We start from the raw sequence: 18819 nt of genomic DNA on the forward strand, positions 1-18819 counted from the left end.
TCGCGTTTGAAAGATGTAATAGCGCTTCAGGACGTCCTGCAAGCACGGCGCTGATGTCGCAGTATCCGCATATAATTATTATGACTTGTCATTTAGTTCCAATAAAATCCGCGGGACTTCATACGTATGTCAGTGACAGCTGGTGATAGCATGCGGGACACTTAGCACCTAATCGAATTCTATGTTGTTTTCGCGCCCAGTCCAGACGACTCACAGCGCATTTCTGGACATATATTTACGCGTGGTGTTTATTGTTAGGTTAGTTAGTTCAGGTTAGGACGTCTTTTTATAACGAGGACGTTAAAAAAAGACGAGGCTGGGACGTATTGAAGTAGTATTTCCATATATACGCGGCCTGAAATGGGCTGTTTCGGGGACCTGAACTGGTTGCTGTCGAACTTATTATCACGTTTTCTTGATTAAAATTCATAAATAAGTCAAATAGAAAAAAGAAAAAAGATTTTATTTAGTTTTAGATCTGTCATGATGTCTGTGATGTTTGTTTATTATACATAAGAATTTCAAAATTTATCTTATTTTTTTTCCCAAAGGGCAAGGCAAAGGGAACTATGAACATACAGCCATGTCTTGTGTTTTTTTTTTCTTGATGATGATTAATGAAATGATGAAACCTAAGCCCCCACCCTCGGAGCAGACTCCTACTCCGATCCCCAAACGAAGTAAGCGGCTTGTTGGCGCAAAGCGAAAATAGATAGGTACACTTTGTTTATTGAATATTCCGATTTAATAATACTATCGGGAATGTTTTCCGACTAATGTGATCATTAACCACAAAACACCACTTCGTATTGATTATTTAGATTATTCAATGAAGAAAGCAACCTTCCCGTTCCTGGTCCCACCAAAAAGTCCGCGGCAAAGAGAATATAAATAAATCTGTATGTTGGATGGAAAAACAATTAATTATAAATGACTACTATTTAGGCCGGCAAATGCAACAACTTCTTTTTTGATTTGGTTTTCCCCGAAGGGTAAGGCAAAGGGAACTATGCCCATACAGCCATTTCATTTTATGTATTGATTTTTTATTATAATATATGTCCTCTTTTAAAACACGATATTTACCCATTATTTAAAAATGTTTAAATAAGATACGTTATTACAAAAATATTTTTCCAATATTCCTTTTCTCAGATTGTAGTATTTTTAGTTTTTTATTTATATTTATTCTCTTCATACAAAATCTCTTTATAAATTGTCACTGACATTCTATTACACTTGTCAAGTAGTCAAAGCCTTTAGAAAAAAAAAAAAACTATCACGCACACAAACTAACATTGACACCTCTACACGCTCAGCAAATACACTGTAATCTGCACCACTACAAATGTAGAATTGATCAAAATTGAGGGTCTGAAATATGGTACTTCTCGTATTCGGACCCTAAATTTTTGTTAGTTTGCGAAAATAATACACCAAAATATTACTATTTATCGGTTTTATAACAATATTCCTCTATCCGTTTTCCTGTAGCACTGCATCAACTTTTGTATGGAAAACGAATCACCTTAAGCAACTTTCGCAAAGGCCGGTCATGGGATGGGTGACCACAAAAAAAAAGTTTTCATCTCGAGCTCCTCCGTGCTTCGGAAGGCACGTTAAGCCGTTGGCCTCGGCTGCATTAGCAGTCGTTAATAACCATCAATCCGCACTGGGCCCGCGTAATGGTTTAAGGCCCGATCTCCCTAACCATCCACAGGGAAGGCCCGTGCCCCAGCAGTGGGGACGTTTATGGGCTGATGATGATGACGCATGGCTCTTAAATTAATGATGGATGATGAATTTCTTTTACAATAAATAAATATAAATAATATACATGGTGTTAGTGACATCGTAACGAATACTTTGTTGTTGCGTATGGCAGACAAATATCCTGCTTGGATCAAATATCCAGCTTAAGCTCCCTTAACCAAGTCTCTGCTGCATCCGTCACACAATGCAGCTCGGCTATACCACCAGGGAACCGGTGCAGAGGGCACTCGTTCACTATGTGAGATATGGTTCGGTCCGGGTGACCACATTCACAGTATGGTGACTCCTTTAAGCCCCACGAATACTGAGGGGACGATTCAGACCATGATTGTGAGTTAACGTCAAAAAAGTTTTCGTTCCGACGTCCCTAACCCCCTGTACGGAGAGGGCGCACCGACCGTGGGCGGGCAGGCGTGCGCGAAGAGGCGCGCGTGGTGCGGGTGTGCGGGCGGCGCGGCGCGGTAGCGCGCGGCGGGCGCGGCGCCGCGCCGCTGCAGCACGCGCCACAGGTACGCCTCGCGCACCGCGCCCGTGCGCTCCGCCGGCATCACCATCTCCTCGCCCCTGCAAGCGGCGCGTCACACATACCACCACCTCACTTAAGTCTTTATTTCCTCCACAGAAATACCTAGAGGCTGCAGCCTGAACTAAGGTACCCTGTGTTTTAGAACTCCAAGGTCGAGAGAAAATAGAAACATTTTAAAGTAATAATGATTCTAAACATAGTATAATCAAACAGGGTGTTAGTGACATCGTAACGAAAACTTCGAGGGATCGTTCAGACCATTGTTCTGAGTTGATTTTGATATCAAATGGAATTTTCCGTCGCAAAAGTATAGAACTGAAAAAAAAATAAAAAATCCACTAAAATATTCAAGAATTTTTCAACAAGAAATTCCACTTGATATCAACTCAGAATCATGGTATTCCTTACAATGTCACTATCACCCTGTATAAGCAACGGAAAAACATTTAGGTAGCCATTTGTCGTCAAAGCTGTAATCTTTCTAGAAAAATCTGGAGGACTTTGGGAACTGTGAAGTACTTACTTGATGGAGTGAAACACTGCCTCCAACATGGACTGGTCGAAGTCCCCGCTGCCGTTGCAGCCGCGCAGGTTCTTGACGAAGTCCTCCACCGTCATGGGCACGTTTAGTTTCTTAGCGTTGTGGTTATGCTGGTCCATGTTTAGCATTATTACGGCGTAAGCCAGGCGGAACGCGGCGTCTGTGTTCGCGAAGGGTTCGCCGTTTGTCGACTGGGGGAAGTTGCTTTCATTAGTTCATATTACGATTTGCTATTGTGCGCAATAGATGGACAGATTGAAAGGTATAAAAAGACTAGCACAAACCTGTCGAGCTAACTTGGTAAATGGACAAATAACACATTTTGAAATGACATTAAATCATAAAAAAATGATAGTTTTATCAGAGAGAAGATTAAAAACAATGACAGATCGTGGTTTTGCGATATTTCCATGCTGAAAAGCAGCTTCAAGTTTTCTTTTCGTCTGACTAACCAAACTGGGTAGAGAATAGAGACTAAGGGTGGTATTAATAAACTAATCTCAGCCGAGACTGCCCTTAAGATCATGCTCAAGTCCCTGTTTTTATATAAGAACTGTCCTATTGACATAATCTTGAGGACGGTCTCGAAGCTGAGATTAGTTCATTGATACCACCCTAAGATTCTTTAAAATCCTTGAAAAAAGCCGTGGGTCGGCGAAAGTTGTTTATTTTATTTATTTATTTATTTATTCATGGAACTCCAACACAGTACATTTCTTACATGACATTAAGTTTTTTTTTTTTTGCGTGTACAATTTCGAAATGCACGGCAATTATAGGAGTTCACCCCATTTTCGAAATTATATCCACATTACAGAACGAATTAAATTTAAAAAGAAGGTAAGTAAGTTATTAACTTAATAAAATACGCTTTAAAGCGGCCAGACTGTCACCAAATATATCTACTGTAGAATTTTTACTTTGACAGTAGTTGTACTGTATGCACATTCTTGCTACTGGAGACCTTCGTCCGAGAATGGTGCGTGATGCAGGAATATGAAATACCCTATGTATCGGGTGACGTGACGTGTTTTTGTCTAAACCACAAAAAACAACTTTTGAATCCATGTTTAGATCACAGATAAATTAATATCACGTGGTTTCCAGGATTCGTGGCCGGTTAATGGCAATGGTGAGGAGTGGGTGCTCTGTACATCTCTGCCTACAGGAATGCTGTTAAATTGTGTTATGATCCCTGAATCCATCATCGACTTTATGCTTGCTATCTACTGTTTAGAGTACACTCACATGCCAGCGCTCAGCGAATCTCTCCATGACGAGGAATATGAGCGGCGCCTCCCCCGGTAGTCGGAATGTCTCCAGGTAAAGCCGCAGTGCCTGGTCTATGCGCAGGCCGGTGTAGTTAAAGCTGTCTGCGAAGGCTCCTAGTACGCTCGGGCCATCGTCCTCGCCTCGAGATGAACGCTTGCAGATGTATTCGCCTGGAAAAGAGGTTATGAGGATCGATTCAATGAACAGGAACAAGTCTTTGGTATAAATGGCAGTTCACCAAGCTTACGGCTTCCATGGTCAAGCGTTGGGCTCACGATATAGAGGGTCTGGGTTCAAATACCGGTGGGAACACGTCAAGAAATCACTTTGTGATCCCTATTTTGGTTAGGACACTGAAGGCTGCTCACCCGATTGTTAAGTAGTCGGGCCCGGCTACTATTTGCTTGGTAAGTATGTAGTCGTTACACGAGTCCTTTGGCGGCTCAATAGTAACCCTGACACCAGAGTAGCAAGTTTACAGAAAAAGGAAAAAAAAGGATAAAGACATCAACTCTCTTTTTCAAGATCGTCCAATGGATTAGTGTTTTTCTTTGCTTTGGCATTCGATTTTGAAATAAGTGGACTAATGTAAAGATGGCTGAAGTTGAGTTTGATGCTTAAAGTTTGTATATTTTTGTTGGAAACGTGTTCTGTGAAGTGAAGTGAAAAGAGTTCTAAGATTATAATGATATGACTTATCTTTGAGGGTCAATTTCATTTAAAGCAATACTTACCGATCATCTTCTTGTCCAAATCGGGGTTCTCTCTTAGGAAGATGGCGACCTCGTGGGGATTCAGCGGCGTGGCTAACACGCCGTGCTCCTGTAAGAACTCTATGCCTTTCTCTGGCTTCTGGTTGAACAGCTCTGTGCCTTGTTGGACCCACTGGAAACGAGATCGTTTTTGTATTACTCAAGCTACTTAGCAATAAGGCTGCGCACTTGTCCTTCTTTCGTCCTACTTATAAACTGTTTTCTTTTGTGATTGAGTAATAAAGAGTTATTGTATTGTTAATTTAATTTGGGCTGGTTTTCCCTTCGGATTGAATGGCCAGACAGACAGGTGCTTCTGTAAAAATTGAACCTGTCGAATATTCAGGTAAAGTAAGCGGACTCAAAGAGGCCACATTAGTTAGTGGGCTTTGTTTTCCGCATTTAGACTCTAAGATGGCCCATTATGCGTGCAGGCCACATTAGTGCTATCCTGCTAAAATTCGTGATAAATGGCTGTAAAATGTGAAGCAACGTGGAGTGTATCCCGTCTGAAGGATGAGTTACGAAAAAGAAAAGCAGTCAGTTGGAAAGAGTTAGGTTTGATTGAAGGCTGTTAGATTTTTGTTGGTTTTGTTGTTGTTGGTTGTTGTTAGAATTTGTTGTCCATTTAGTATAATATAAAAATATCCATAAATACCTTTTTCATATTCCTAGTGTTATCCAATTCCGCTTCCGTAGGCAAGTCTGAGGTAGGTTTGTGTCTGCCCATTCTTCCACCGCCGTAGTATTGACTTATATCATGAGTCACATGGTCACTCACCACCGATACATCGTCCATACCTCCCAACTCTAGCGATATATGCCCACTACGCCCGTACTTTATCTCTTTCTCATCCTCCAAACACGCTACTTCCGTCTCACTCTTACTTTCCTTCGCTTGGCTCGCCTGACTGCCGCTTTCGATGGCTTCTATGATGGCCAGTAACGCTTCTAAAGATAATGTATGAATGTTATACGCTGTTGATGAGACCACGTTTTTGGAAAGGAGTTTTGTTATCTCTTCGAAAACATTCATACAATAAACATCGCAATCGTAGTTAAGGTACAGCTCGGTACAAAGTCCGGGTATCCTAAATAGCTGAGCTAAGCTCTCTAACGCTAAATGGTGTATTTCTTTCAGCTCGTAAATGGCTTTGGTAGTGTCAGTCGAGATGATTTCTATTATCTTCTTGAAGAACGCTTCCATTTGAAACTTAAGGTGGAAGCGCAGAGCTTCGAAGAGGAGGAACGATACTTGCAGGTCCAGAGCGAATATTGATATCCGTTCTGTGCTCAACAGCTGGAAAAATAAAATGGTTATTCAAATGCAGAAATGTCACGATCACTCTGTGAAACTGGCCCCGATTCCTGCAGACACCTCCTAATTTTATTTTAAGTTATACCCGTCATTATCTTATCCGCGGAAAAGGAAAGGGACGGATGATTGTCAATAAGTTAATTTTAAAACGAATGATTAATCCGGGCGAATAAAATAGGCATTTTGCTGGTATGCAATTGGTTTGACGTGGGTCGTGTTTAACTCTGTCGGGTAAAATTAGTAGGGCGATGTAAAATTTTTAGACGGTTGTTTTAGATTTCTGCTTAAAATTTACGTGTGTTCCATAAATTTTATGCCTGTCGATTTCCCGTCCCTTTCTTTTTCAGCGGATAAGAAAATAACAGGTGTAACTTAAAATAAAATTCGATGGTGTCTGCAGGAATTAGCACCACTGTCCTTTGTTTGGTAAGGACACTGCAGGCTGAATCACCGGATTGTCCGAAAAAGTAAGTTGATTCCGTGCTTCGCAGGGCAGGGCACGTTAAGGCGTTGGGTCCCAGGCTACTAGCCCAAACGCCTCCAACCAACCCGCACTGGACCAGCGTGGTGGAGTATGCATGTCCCCCCCGGTTGATTGAGGGGAGCCTTGTACCCAGCAGTGCGACGTATATAGGCTATACAGGATGTTAGTGACATCGTAACAAATACTGGGGGGGATGATTCAGACCATGATTCTCAGAGTTTATATCAAGTGGAATTTCCTGTCGGATTTTTTTGTGTTTTTATAATTATTTTCAGTTCCATACTTTTGCGATGGATAATGGATAATTCCACCTGTTATCAACTCAGAATCACCATCTGAATTTTCCTTTTAAGTTTTCGTTACGATGACACTATCGCCCTGTATATTTTGTTATGTTATATAAGATTTAATTACATTGTGAACTTACACTTAATAAATTCCGACAGAGTGGGTCCTTCACTAGGTAAAGCAAGGATGGGTACTTGGCTATCTGGTCGGCACCAACTTCCAGTGCCGTACCGACGAGGCACAGACCTAGGTGCACCATCGCAGATGTGTTTTGTGAGTCCAGAGGATTGCAGAGGGATATTAGAAACCTGGAACATAGAAAACGATATTAAAGGGTAATATAATGCTCTATACCTCTTCTGATTGAGGCTTCCCACCTGTGCCCAGCAGTTGGGCGTATATAATATAACTTCTTAACGAAGGACATACCTAAACAACTCCCGCACACAAACCAGCCCATAAGGCTGCAGGTTGACGACCTCCTCCTGCGTGAACCTGATTCCTCTGTGGTTGACGTACTCCTCCAACTTCTGGTCGGCTGGTTCTTCTGGGGGGGCGCTCTCGGGTGGAGGTTGGGGTTGTTCTGGCGGTGGGGGGGTTGTTGGCTCTGGTGCTGGAATGAGTAATTGGTTGGGGGATTCTGTTGACATCCAAATGGTATAATATAGCCATGTCCTGAAAGGTCTGTGGCTAGTAATGGGAGACATATAGACAACAGTGAAACGCTGCGCAAAGGTTTGCAGACATATAGTTTAGATAGATAAAATAGTTTAATAATAGATAATATAGTAAAATAGTGTAGAGGAGCTCGGTGGCGCAGCGGTTAACGCGCTCGGTCTGCGATTGTTGAAGTAAAGCAACTTTCGCAAAGGCCGGTCATAGGTTGGGTGACCACAAAAAAAATGTTTTCATCTCGAGCTCCTCCGTGCTTCGGAAGGCACGTTAAGCCGTTGGTCCCGGCTGCATTAGCAGTCGTTAATAATCATCAATCCGCACTGGGCCCGCGTGATGGTTTAAGGTGATTCGTTTTCCATACAAAAGTTGATGCAGTGCTACAGGAAAACGGATAGAGGAATATTGTTATAAAACCGATAAATAGTAATATTTTGGTGTATTATTTTCGCAAACTAACAAAAATTTAGGGTCCGAATACGAGAAGTACCATATTTCAGACCCTCAATTTTGATCAATTCTATATTTGTAGTGGTGCAGATTACAGTGTATTTGCTGAGCGTGTAGAGGTGTCAATGTTAGTTTGTGTGCGTGATAGTTTTTTTTTTTCTAAAGGCTTTGACTACTTGACAAGTGTAATAGAATGTCAGTGACAATTTATAAAGAGATTTTGTATGAAGAGAATAAATATAAATAAAAAACTAAAAATACTACAATCTGAGAAAAGGAATATTGGAAAAATATTTTTGTAATAACGTATCTTATTTAAACATTTTTAAATAATGGGTAAATACCGTGTTTTAAAAGAGGACATATATTATAATAAAAAATCAATACATAAAATGAAATGGCTGTATGGGCATAGTCCCCTTTGCCTTACCCTTCGGGGAAAACCAAATCAAAAAAGAAGTTGTTGCATTTGCCGGCCTAAATAGTAGTCATTTATAATTAATTGTTTTTCCATCCAACATACAGATTTATTTATATTCTCTTTGCCGCGGACTTTTTGGTGGGACCGGGAACGGGAAAGTTGCTTTCTTCATTGAATAATCTAAATAATCAATACGAAGTGGTGTTTTGTGGTTAATGATCACATTAGTCGGAAAACATTCCCGATAGTATTATTAAATCGGAATCTTCAATAAACAAAGTGTACCTATCTATTTTCGCTTTGCGCCAACAAGCCGCTTACTTCGTTTGGGGTTCGGAGTAGGAGTCTGCTCCGAGGGTGGGGGCTTAGGTTTCATCATTTCATTAATCATCATCAAGAAAAAAAAACACAAGACATGGCTGTATGTTCATAGTTCCCTTTGCCTTGCCCTTTGGGAAAAAAAATAAGATAAATTTTGAAATTCTTATGTATAATAAACAAACATCACAGACATCATGACAGATCTAAAACTAAATAAAATCTTTTTTCTTTTTTCTATTTGACTTATTTATGAATTTTAATCAAGAAAACGTGATAATAAGTTCGACAGCAACCAGTTCAGGTCCCCGAAACAGCCCATTTCAGGCCGCGTATATATGGAAATACTACTTCAATACGTCCCAGCCTCGTCTTTTTTTAACGTCCTCGTTATAAAAAGACGTCCTAACCTGAACTAACTAACCTAACAATAAACACCACGCGTAAATATATGTCCAGAAATGCGCTGTGAGTCGTCTGGACTGGGCGCGAAAACAACATAGAATTCGATTAGGTGCTAAGTGTCCCGCATGCTATCACCAGCTGTCACTGACATACGTATGAAGTCCCGCGGATTTTATTGGAACTAAATGACAAGTCATAATAATTATATGCGGATACTGCGACATCAGCGCCGTGCTTGCGGGACGTCCTGAAGCGCTATTACATCTTTCAAACGCGATGCGCCAAAGTTTGAACCTACGCAATTTAGGAAAAATCTACCTTATTATTACTGTACTGTGATCGTTATTTGTAAAATCATACAATACATATACACAATTCTTTATACACAATATAATTATTATGACATATTGTGGACTTTTCGGTATACCTACAAAAAAGGAACAATTCAACCATACGTTGTTTTGTTATATCTCAATGGGCTCAGGCAGCGTTTTCGCCGAAAGCTCCAAGTCGGCTATATTTGTAACGATAATTATGTTTGACATTCATCATCATTTTTGAACCATTTTATACAAAAAAAATACTTGTATAAATTATAAACCCTAAAGCACGCCCATGAATCACTCTACTCATTGGTGAAAACCGTATGAAAATCCGTTCAGTAGTTTTTTAGTTAGCCGCATGTTCACTGATGCGATTAATGCCTGTTAGAATTTTACAAAATAAAAAATACGGAAATTACGGAAGGTACTTTAGTGCAAAGTAAATTATTGTATACTTAATTATAATATTATTGGTAAAAGTGATACTTTTTGAAAATTCCTTTACAAATAGACGGGTTCGCCAAATTCAATTGTAAAAAAAAATACAAAAAGTAAAAACAATTAAAACATGCAGTTGGGTTTGAACCGTGAACCTTAAGAATGGCGGCTACTGCTTTACCAAATGCGCCATTTAGAAGTTAGAAGTAGACTTCAAATTATGCATCTCTTTTAATAGCTAACCTAGTTCGCATGTGTGTGTGACAGCTTCGTGTTTGTACACAAATTGAAATGACACCAACTTTTGATGCAATGTTTCAATATGATATCTTCAGTAAATACTTCAAAATTGTAGCTTAACTTAAAGATAATGTATGTAAGATTTCGCCACCTAACATTTCACTGGGTCAGAACTCAACACTAAACGAATAAATGGAAAAAAATACGAAAACTGCAGAAGTAACGCCATCTACTGACGCAGCGTTACCTAGCTGACTGAAACACATCACCTTAAGGCCCGATCTCCCTATCCATCCATAGGGAAGGCCCGTGCCCCAGCAGTGGGGACGTTAATGGGCTGATGATGATGATGAGATAAAATAGTTTATTGAACACATGGACACAAGATAAAAAACAAAAATATAAGTGCAAAAATATAACAAAAACAATATGTTTGTTTACTCAAATAGTATGGAGAACTGACAAAATTTAAGAACACTCAACAGTAGGGTCACCTGATGGGCAGGTATAGGCAGTTTTTATCCTCATTGGGATATAGAAGTCAGCTTGGGTTATGTTGATTAGATAGCATTAGCTGCATCTAGTACTTTACCTTCTGTCTCCCCCTGCCTGGCTTCCTCTGTCTCCTCCTCATTGCTGACACACTTCTCGAGCAGCTGCGTGATGGGGTTGTTGCTGGCGAGGTCCATGGACGAGTGCCGCCCGTGTTTCTTGGTGGGGCTCTTCACTGCCTCTACCGGCTCTATAGTTATCTCTGCCTCGTTCAGCAGGTTCTTGTCTTGGCTGTGGAAGGTGATGGGCGTCAAAAAGGCCACATCGAAGCAATTCATCTAAGAAAGCAATATTGCTATTGAACATTTATTGAAACTGCGCACTTACTTTAATATGCGCTGAAGTCGAAATGCAATATAGCTTTTTTAGATGAATTGTTTTGATGTAGCATTTTTAACACCCCCCCCCCCCCCATAATAAGAAAGAAAGAAACATTTATTATTTAGGACACCACAGACACGGATTACATATATATACATTATAATGACATCACATCAGAAGTCAACGCACACACGAAATATTTTCTATATAGAAACATGGAAAACGAACACAGAAACTTATACCTAAATTAAAATGTGACGTCATGTCGGGGCTTACCCATGTGTAGTGGATGGTGTCCCGTATAAAGGGTGCCCACTCAGCTTATGCCGCGGCGTGAGCCGCGACGCTGGTATTAATACGTGGATAATGTGGTTGACTGTACATGTATTTGCGGAAATATCCTACACCATTTACTACACCATAGTGTATCGTGTATGTGTGTGTGTGTGTGTGTGTGTGTGTGTAATTGTTTGTTCGTCATCGTTAATTTAAGAGCCACGCTCTGGTCGATGTATTGGCCTTTGATAGATAGATAATGCTACTCTGTCAAGGGGGCTTAAAATGGCCACATCGAAGCAATTCATCTAAGAAAGCAATATTGCTATTTGACACCGGTCTGCATTGCGCACTAACTTTTATATGCGCAAATGTTAAATTGCAATAAAGCCTCACCTGAGTCGAAGGTTATCAGCTTTGTTGTTGTCATTGTCAGCGTCCACCGTGGGCTCCGCTGTCGACGGGGCCTGCTCCGTCGGGGACTTCCTGTCCAGGGATTGTGAACCTGAAATATAATTGTCAACTCGTTTCCATCAATGTTGGCAACCCCAGTAGCGTATTGGGTAGTTCCTAGTTCTACTTAGGTCCTAGGTCAAAGATAAATTATGAAATTCTGATTACTAAATAAAGACAGTTCTAAAGGTGACAAAAAAACGTTTTCTTTTATCTATTTCACTTATTTATGAATTTTAATAAAAATGTAATAATATGTGCGACATATTGTCACGTTTTCTATGACGTCACAGGTTGCTTTTTCATACAAATTCCTTTCGTTTAGTAAAAAGTAACTCGGGAAAATTCCCGAAAGGGTAGATAGGGTGGGAGGCAGAGACGTATAGTATATACAATAATAATAATAATTAATTGTTAAAAAAATATTATTAATTACTAGTTTATTTTTTTTTATAATTATTATTTCATATTTTTTATAATTATGTATAGTATGTTTAAGTATTGCCAATCTTATTGAGCATATACAACATCTATCGCAGGGTTCACCTGAAATGACGGTTCGGACTGACCTATCGTAATCCTAATTAATAAATTGACAGGAGCAAATAAAAAAAAAAGCTTTTAGAATTTCGGTCAATTTATAAAACTAATAGAAATTGTCTTTAAATAGAAATTACAGATATGACTAGTTTATTAAAAATAATAATTAAAGAAATACCCACTTGATACTTTAATAACTTCACTCTCAAACCTCAATATCTTTATAAAATAAGTCCACAGACGCAAAATTGCTTTCTTATTGTGCAAAACTGATTTGGCTAGAGCATCGTAAAATAATCTTCTTACAAAGTCTTTAATAATTGACATAATAACTTTAATAAACTTTAAAACTAATAATAATCAATGAAATAAATAAAAAACAACTCGATAAATGAGCACAGAAATGTTTGTGTGTTTATTTTATATTTATCATTCCCTGCATCGTATAATTGGAAGTATCCAATAGTGTGTCTGTCTGTATAAATGGGTTTATGTTTACGCGGTTATTATCATAATTAAAACACATTATAACGGGTTCTAACCGCTTTTAAATCAGGGATCATACTCCCGATATTTCGACACTGTTGCAAGTGACATGATCACGGGATGACTGACTAATATACTTGATTTAACCACGGTAAGAACCCGTTATTATGTGTTTTAATTGTATAAATGTGATACGAGTAAATATTGAGAACCAGTGGCGGCCCTAGGGCGGTGCGGGGTGTGCCACCGCACCGGGCGCCGATAGGGGGGGCATAATCAACCAAGACTGGTTCACCCTGGCCGCAAACTAACTCCATCGGGTTAGATTGCGGCCACATAAAACTCCACCGGGTGGCCGTAAACAACATTTTTTTCAACAGCCTCCGTGGTCTAGTGGTTAGAGCGTTAGGCTCACGATCTGGAGGTCCGGGTTCGATTCCCGATGGGGACATTCGAAATCACTTTGTGAGACTGTCCTTTGTTTGGTAAGGACTTTTCAGGCTTGAATCACCTGATTGTCCGAAAAAGTAAGATGATTCCGTGCTTCGGAGGGCACGTTAAGCCGTTGGTCCCGGCTATTAGCCGTAAAAAACACTTCCACCAACCCGCAGTGGAGCAGCGTGGTGGAGTATGCTCCATACCCCCTCCGGTTGATTGAGGGGAGGCCTGTGGCCAACAGTGGGACGTATATAGGCAGTTTATAGGTAAATTTCGGTGGCCGTAAGATAATCGGAAAATTTTGTATTTTGAGGGGCTACGGGGCGCCGCCACTTTCAGGTTTCGCATCACACCACTGGAGAACCATTGGATTTATATGTATTGTTTTTATGACGCCTGCGCTGAGCGAAGCCAGGTCACAAGTGAACATCATATCTAATTAGGTATATGGAACAGTTTTGTAACTTGTAAGTTTTAAAGTTTCGGTACATTGATAAGAAAGTGATACTGGCGGTTTAATAAGCCGCTATAGTTCTTATCACTCTGTTTCCTGATACTGCTTTTTTATAATGCATTTTTTGTTGTTTTATTATCTCATAACAGATAGCTACTTCGAAGTGGCGTAAATTATAATTATATGCAGAATTAACTGTTGTCTGAATCACCAACCCCATCAACCCTGGTGTCAGGGTTATTACTGAGCCGCCATAGGCTCCTGACATGACTCATGTAACGACTATGTACTTACATCAGTAAGTAATAACCGGGACCAACGGCTTAACGTGCCTTCCGAAGGACGGATCTTTTTACTTTTTAGACAATCAGGTGATCAGCTTGTAATGTACTAACCAAACTAGGGATCACAAAGTGATTTTTGTGATTAGTCCCCACCGGGATTCGAACCCGGGACCTCCGGATCGTGAGCACAACGCTCAACCACTAGACCTCGGAGGCTGTTATTAGTGAATACATTAGTATTCACGCATTAGCGTGTTATAGCTTTTTATTAATGGCTGAATTTCCAAAAATAATTTCTAACTGCCAGTCTACAAAAAAATACGGTTTTTAAAAACATAGAAATGAGGAACTTTCCAGGCTACGTTCCCCAAAAAAAATATCCTTCATTAAATATAAAACCATGCCGTAATTATATTGCAAATTTTATAGTACCAAACTACACCGCTAGATGGCGCTAGTAGTATTTTAAAACGCGGTATTGTTTTTCTCCCGTGAATTTGTCGGAGTTCGTCTAACAGCTGATTCGATAAAAAGGGTGTTTGCCGCTTCGATGGCACGCGTGCCGGCAACGGAACGCGGAGTATGGTCATCAAGACATACTCAACACGTAATTTTTGTACTGGAGAGGCAGTTGGCTACCCTCATGTACCGGCGCCTCCTCTTGATTAAAATATTAATGATGATTATGCTGATACAAAAAAACGCTTTTAATTGCAGATGTTAAATTGTATTTTTTTGCATATTTTGTAAGCGAATGAGACTATTTATTGTATTCATTGAAATTGAATTGTATACATGATTATTATACTTATAGTTTCTCTGTTGTGAGATTATTTATTTAAAGGTAGAGTTGGTCGAAAAGGTTTAGTACGATCTACCCTGAACCGATGTGCCTGTATGAAATATATGGAGGAAGCAAGAGAAGTGTGTCAGGATCGAAGCAAATGGAATTCCATAGTATCTGGTTACTCCGGTGGGAAATATGCGTGAGTTTATGTATGTAAGATAGAGTTGCGATCTCGGTCAATCACTTAACATCATTCTATCTTTTGATTGTCAGTCACTTCCAACTCGCTACAGTATTAAAATCCGAATAAGCGTATTTTACAATTACTTACTGGCAATACTAGCCAAGGTCTTCTTCTTGCTGGTCTTGTCTCGTTTCTTGAGCGAGAGCCCGAGGGTGTTGAAGGAGGCCGGGGAGTCCTCAGCGCCGAACTGGGGCAGCCGCATGAAGATCAGCTGCGTCATGTCGCGCAGGCACTGCTCCGCGTTGCGGCGGAGAAGCTCTGAGGATAGACGGGGAGGTTGGAACAACGACCAAATAGGCGAAGACCAAGTATGGTCATGAGCACTCATGACAACACGCATACAATTTAGAACCGTGTAGTAGCAAGACAACAAAATCAATTTGTAATTAAGTAAGCGGGATGGTATGAGACATCGAGGTAAAACACCAGCCCGGTGGTCGGATGACATTGTGAGGTACGCCGGAAAGCAGTGGATGAGACTTGCACAGGACCGGAAAGGATGGCGTGAAAGAGAGAAGGCCTATACCCAGCAGTGGGTGGACACAGGCTGACTATATAGATAGAAACGGGCTCACGACTATATCCCAATTGGGGTAGTCAGAGGTACATCCACCGTATGATGAACTAAGTACCCGCACCTCACCGAGCTTTCTGTTAGACCAACGTGATTGGTGGTGAGCCGTATCGCCGTCTGTAATGGGCCAGCTATTGGTGCAAGTTCGGTACCGAAGTTCGACCCGGCGCTTTCCGTTTGAGAAGCAAGCCAATGGGCCACAGGACCACAGTGAAAAAAAGTATACAAACTCATAATAAATGTGTTTATTTGTATAGCTTCTCTCAGTCACTCAGTTTTTTTAATATTAGAGCAATTTCTATATTGTCTGATAGAGAATGATGTCGTGATGAATCTCAACATAGTCATTTTCCGTATTGGTAAATTAAAAATATATTGGTTAAATACAAGTTTTGCCACGAAGAAGGCAGACCCCACCATCAGATGGGAATAATAAATGCCAAGGAGAGAGAGAGAGAGAGAGACAAGTTTTGCCACCTGTGCGTCTCTTGTAGATTGTAGTTTTTTTTTAGCTTTGGTGGGTTTGCTCTTGGTCCCAGACTTGCCCGAAGGCATTGACGAGGCCTTTTTAGATATTAAAAATAAGGTAACTGGGTATCATACCTGTGAGTCTGGTCTCAAAGCATATGCGGAAACAGCTGAGCATGATCTCGCAGACACTCTCGTCAGTGAGCATAGCACCCTCTGGACTTAGCATCAGTGTACGAAGAACCTGGGAACAGTAGGGTGACAACTGAATAATGTATTCTTGTAGTCTATTAGGAAAAATATAAAGGTTTGATCTAAGAGTAGTTCCGCGAATTGATTAATTATATCCGGGAATACCGGGATTTGATAACTTCAATCCGGAAATCCGGATTTGATTAGAAAATCCGGGAATTCCGGAACAAAATTACGAAGGAACCGAGTAAAAATAGTTTGATTGTTTTGTTGAAATTGTTTGTTTGATTGATTAATTATATCCGGGTATTCCGGGAATTGATAAACTAAATCCGAAATCCCGGGATTTGATAAATGAAATCCGGGTATCCCAGGACCTGATAAACAAAATCCGGAAATCCCGGTATTTAATTAGAAAATCCGGGACTTCCAGGACAAAATTACTAAGGAACCGAGTAACCCTGAGATTTTTGGTTACTCTGATAACTGTGCCAGTATTTTTATTCAATAAATTAATATTTTATAATGTGAAACAAACCTGTAATATCTTCATGAGGACAACTCCATCTGAGGAGTGGTCGGTGCCAACAAATCGTGCATGAGTTACAGCGTCGGCAATGTCTTCTACTGTCGCCGGCACACTGGGGTGTGTAGGGTCTGCAAATATAACAGTAACATATTATTCATAAAGCCATATAATGGATCACCAGGATGTCATGGAGCTTTCTCCCTAATTTCTCTTCTAATATTTACACAATGTTCCTTATTGCACAAATATTGTGCAAAATATATTATAGATTGTACCTGACCTTGTGCCTTTGCCCAGGTTCTTGATTAGATTAGATCTATAAAGATGATGATATAAGGAAGGTAATACAATACAATTCAAAGTACTCTATTGCACAATCCCACAGGAAAAGAACTATACAAGTAGGACAGAAGAAACACCATAGGAGGTCTTATAGCTAAAAATCAATTTCTCCCAGGCAACCTTAGGGTATTGTGCTAAAATATCTCTTGTTCAATATTTATTTATTTAATTAGTACTGCCACATGGTTTACATTTATGCAATATTATGTTGTACATAAAAATATTATATTTTAACACACTTGAATCTCAAGTCTGTATTTGCTAATGGGGTGGGCAGAGCCTTTTAACAACATGGTGTAAGTTACATAAAAAAGATCTGATGTAACATTCAGATATTTCAGATAACTTATGAAGTAGGAAAAGATATACAAAAATTGCTTTTATAAAGTGATATCAACTTTTTTCATGAGTTTCTTCAGGTACCTATTTATTAACTCAATAAACACATACAATACAAACAACAATAACCTTAAACTAGAATACTCAGATATTTAATGGAAAAAATATAATAAATAATAAAATTACACCTTCTGGGGGAGCTCGCTCCATGTTAGGCCTCATCAATGCCTTTGGGCAAGTCTGGGGCCAAGAGCAAACCCATCAAATGAAAAAAAAATAATGTTTTAATTGCTTAGTGCCAAATTTCACGGGAATAACACTATATTAACTGGCTGGTTACTAACTCTAAATTATACTGAAACGGAGAATCTTTTTGAAATCATAAAATAGAGAAAGAGCACGAATACATACACACACACACACATACACATTCAAACAAACAAACACAAACACACACATTTTGAATGTTTATTATACTTTTATATGAGTACGAAATGTGGTTCGTGGGGGGAGACCAGGATCCCAAGATACAGGGTCAACCTAGTTTGGGCTCCTGTCTTCTGCATACGGTCCCAATTTAAATACTTTTTTTGTTAGTATGGTAATTTATAAGATTGTTTGTAGAAGAAGAAATAAACGTTTTTTATTATTATTTTATTATATTATAGTTAGAGATTTCAAATCTCACCTATGAGGCCATATGACAAAAATTTGTGGATAGCTGACAGAGCCAGGCTAGTGACCGGTCCTGTGGTCTCTTTGCTCCTGATTACTTCCAAAAATGGACTCAAATACGTCGCTGGGTCCAGGAGCCGCAAATCATCTACTTGGTTCAAAATAGTCTTCAGATCTTGAAAGGTTCTCATCAGGACATCATACTCCTCGTTAGGGAAAGAATGGGACCCCCAACGGGTACTCCGGCGCATGGCAGTGACGAGCATTGCCATCTCGCCCTGCACAACGAAGATGCCGTTCCCAGGAAGCGACATTCTGCTGATTTTCCCAACTTCAAGTGGACAACATCAACAATATCAAATGATTTTAGTTTTCCTACCACTTCCCGAATAACTACATATTAAAACTTCACTACACTAGATCTTCACACTTCTTAGATTGATTTTCTTCAGTAATATGCACAAATTTAGAGGTAAATTTAACAGAATTCAATGGAAATTCACAATTTGATTAGCAGATTCCATCACGATCATGTTGACGTTTCAGAAATTTAGTACGGCTTCTGTCCGCTAGAGGGCCTATCATTATCAGTTTTGGTATTGAATACTAGTCTTTTAGCCAAATATTGTAAATATGGAAGTGGT

General features: G+C 39.8%; 1 protein-coding gene and 1 non-coding gene across 3 annotated transcripts in view; one reads left to right on the forward strand and one right to left on the reverse strand.

Moving 5' to 3' along the window:
• LOC126373755 (Golgi-specific brefeldin A-resistance guanine nucleotide exchange factor 1) overlaps window positions 1–18744 on the reverse strand; it is a 39224-nt gene extending 20480 nt beyond the window's left edge. For both annotated transcript variants that reach the window (XM_050020011.1, XM_050020010.1), the window contains exons 1-13: window positions 18189–18744; window positions 16829–16947; window positions 16234–16342; window positions 15144–15314; window positions 11767–11875; window positions 10814–11004; window positions 7384–7567; window positions 7094–7262; window positions 5523–6164; window positions 4847–4997; window positions 4089–4282; window positions 2823–3031; window positions 2172–2337 (exon numbers count right to left, since the gene is read on the reverse strand). In XM_050020011.1, coding sequence (XP_049875968.1) covers window positions 2172–2337; window positions 2823–3031; window positions 4089–4282; window positions 4847–4997; window positions 5523–6164; window positions 7094–7262; window positions 7384–7567; window positions 10814–11004; window positions 11767–11875; window positions 15144–15314; window positions 16234–16342; window positions 16829–16947; window positions 18189–18489 — 2715 coding nt within the window. In that variant the 5' untranslated portion in view covers window positions 18490–18744. The remainder of the gene's footprint in view (window positions 1–2171; window positions 2338–2822; window positions 3032–4088; window positions 4283–4846; window positions 4998–5522; window positions 6165–7093; window positions 7263–7383; window positions 7568–10813; window positions 11005–11766; window positions 11876–15143; window positions 15315–16233; window positions 16343–16828; window positions 16948–18188) is intronic.
• LOC126374113 (U11 spliceosomal RNA) lies at window positions 14554–14684 on the forward strand. The gene has a single exon (XR_007567405.1). It is a non-coding gene; the product is annotated as a U11 spliceosomal RNA (small nuclear RNA).
• Window positions 18745–18819: the final 75 nt, after the last annotated feature.

This window comes from Pectinophora gossypiella, chromosome 16 (genome assembly GCF_024362695.1).
Source record: "Pectinophora gossypiella chromosome 16, ilPecGoss1.1, whole genome shotgun sequence".
Lineage (NCBI taxonomy): Eukaryota > Metazoa > Arthropoda > Insecta > Lepidoptera > Gelechiidae > Pectinophora > Pectinophora gossypiella.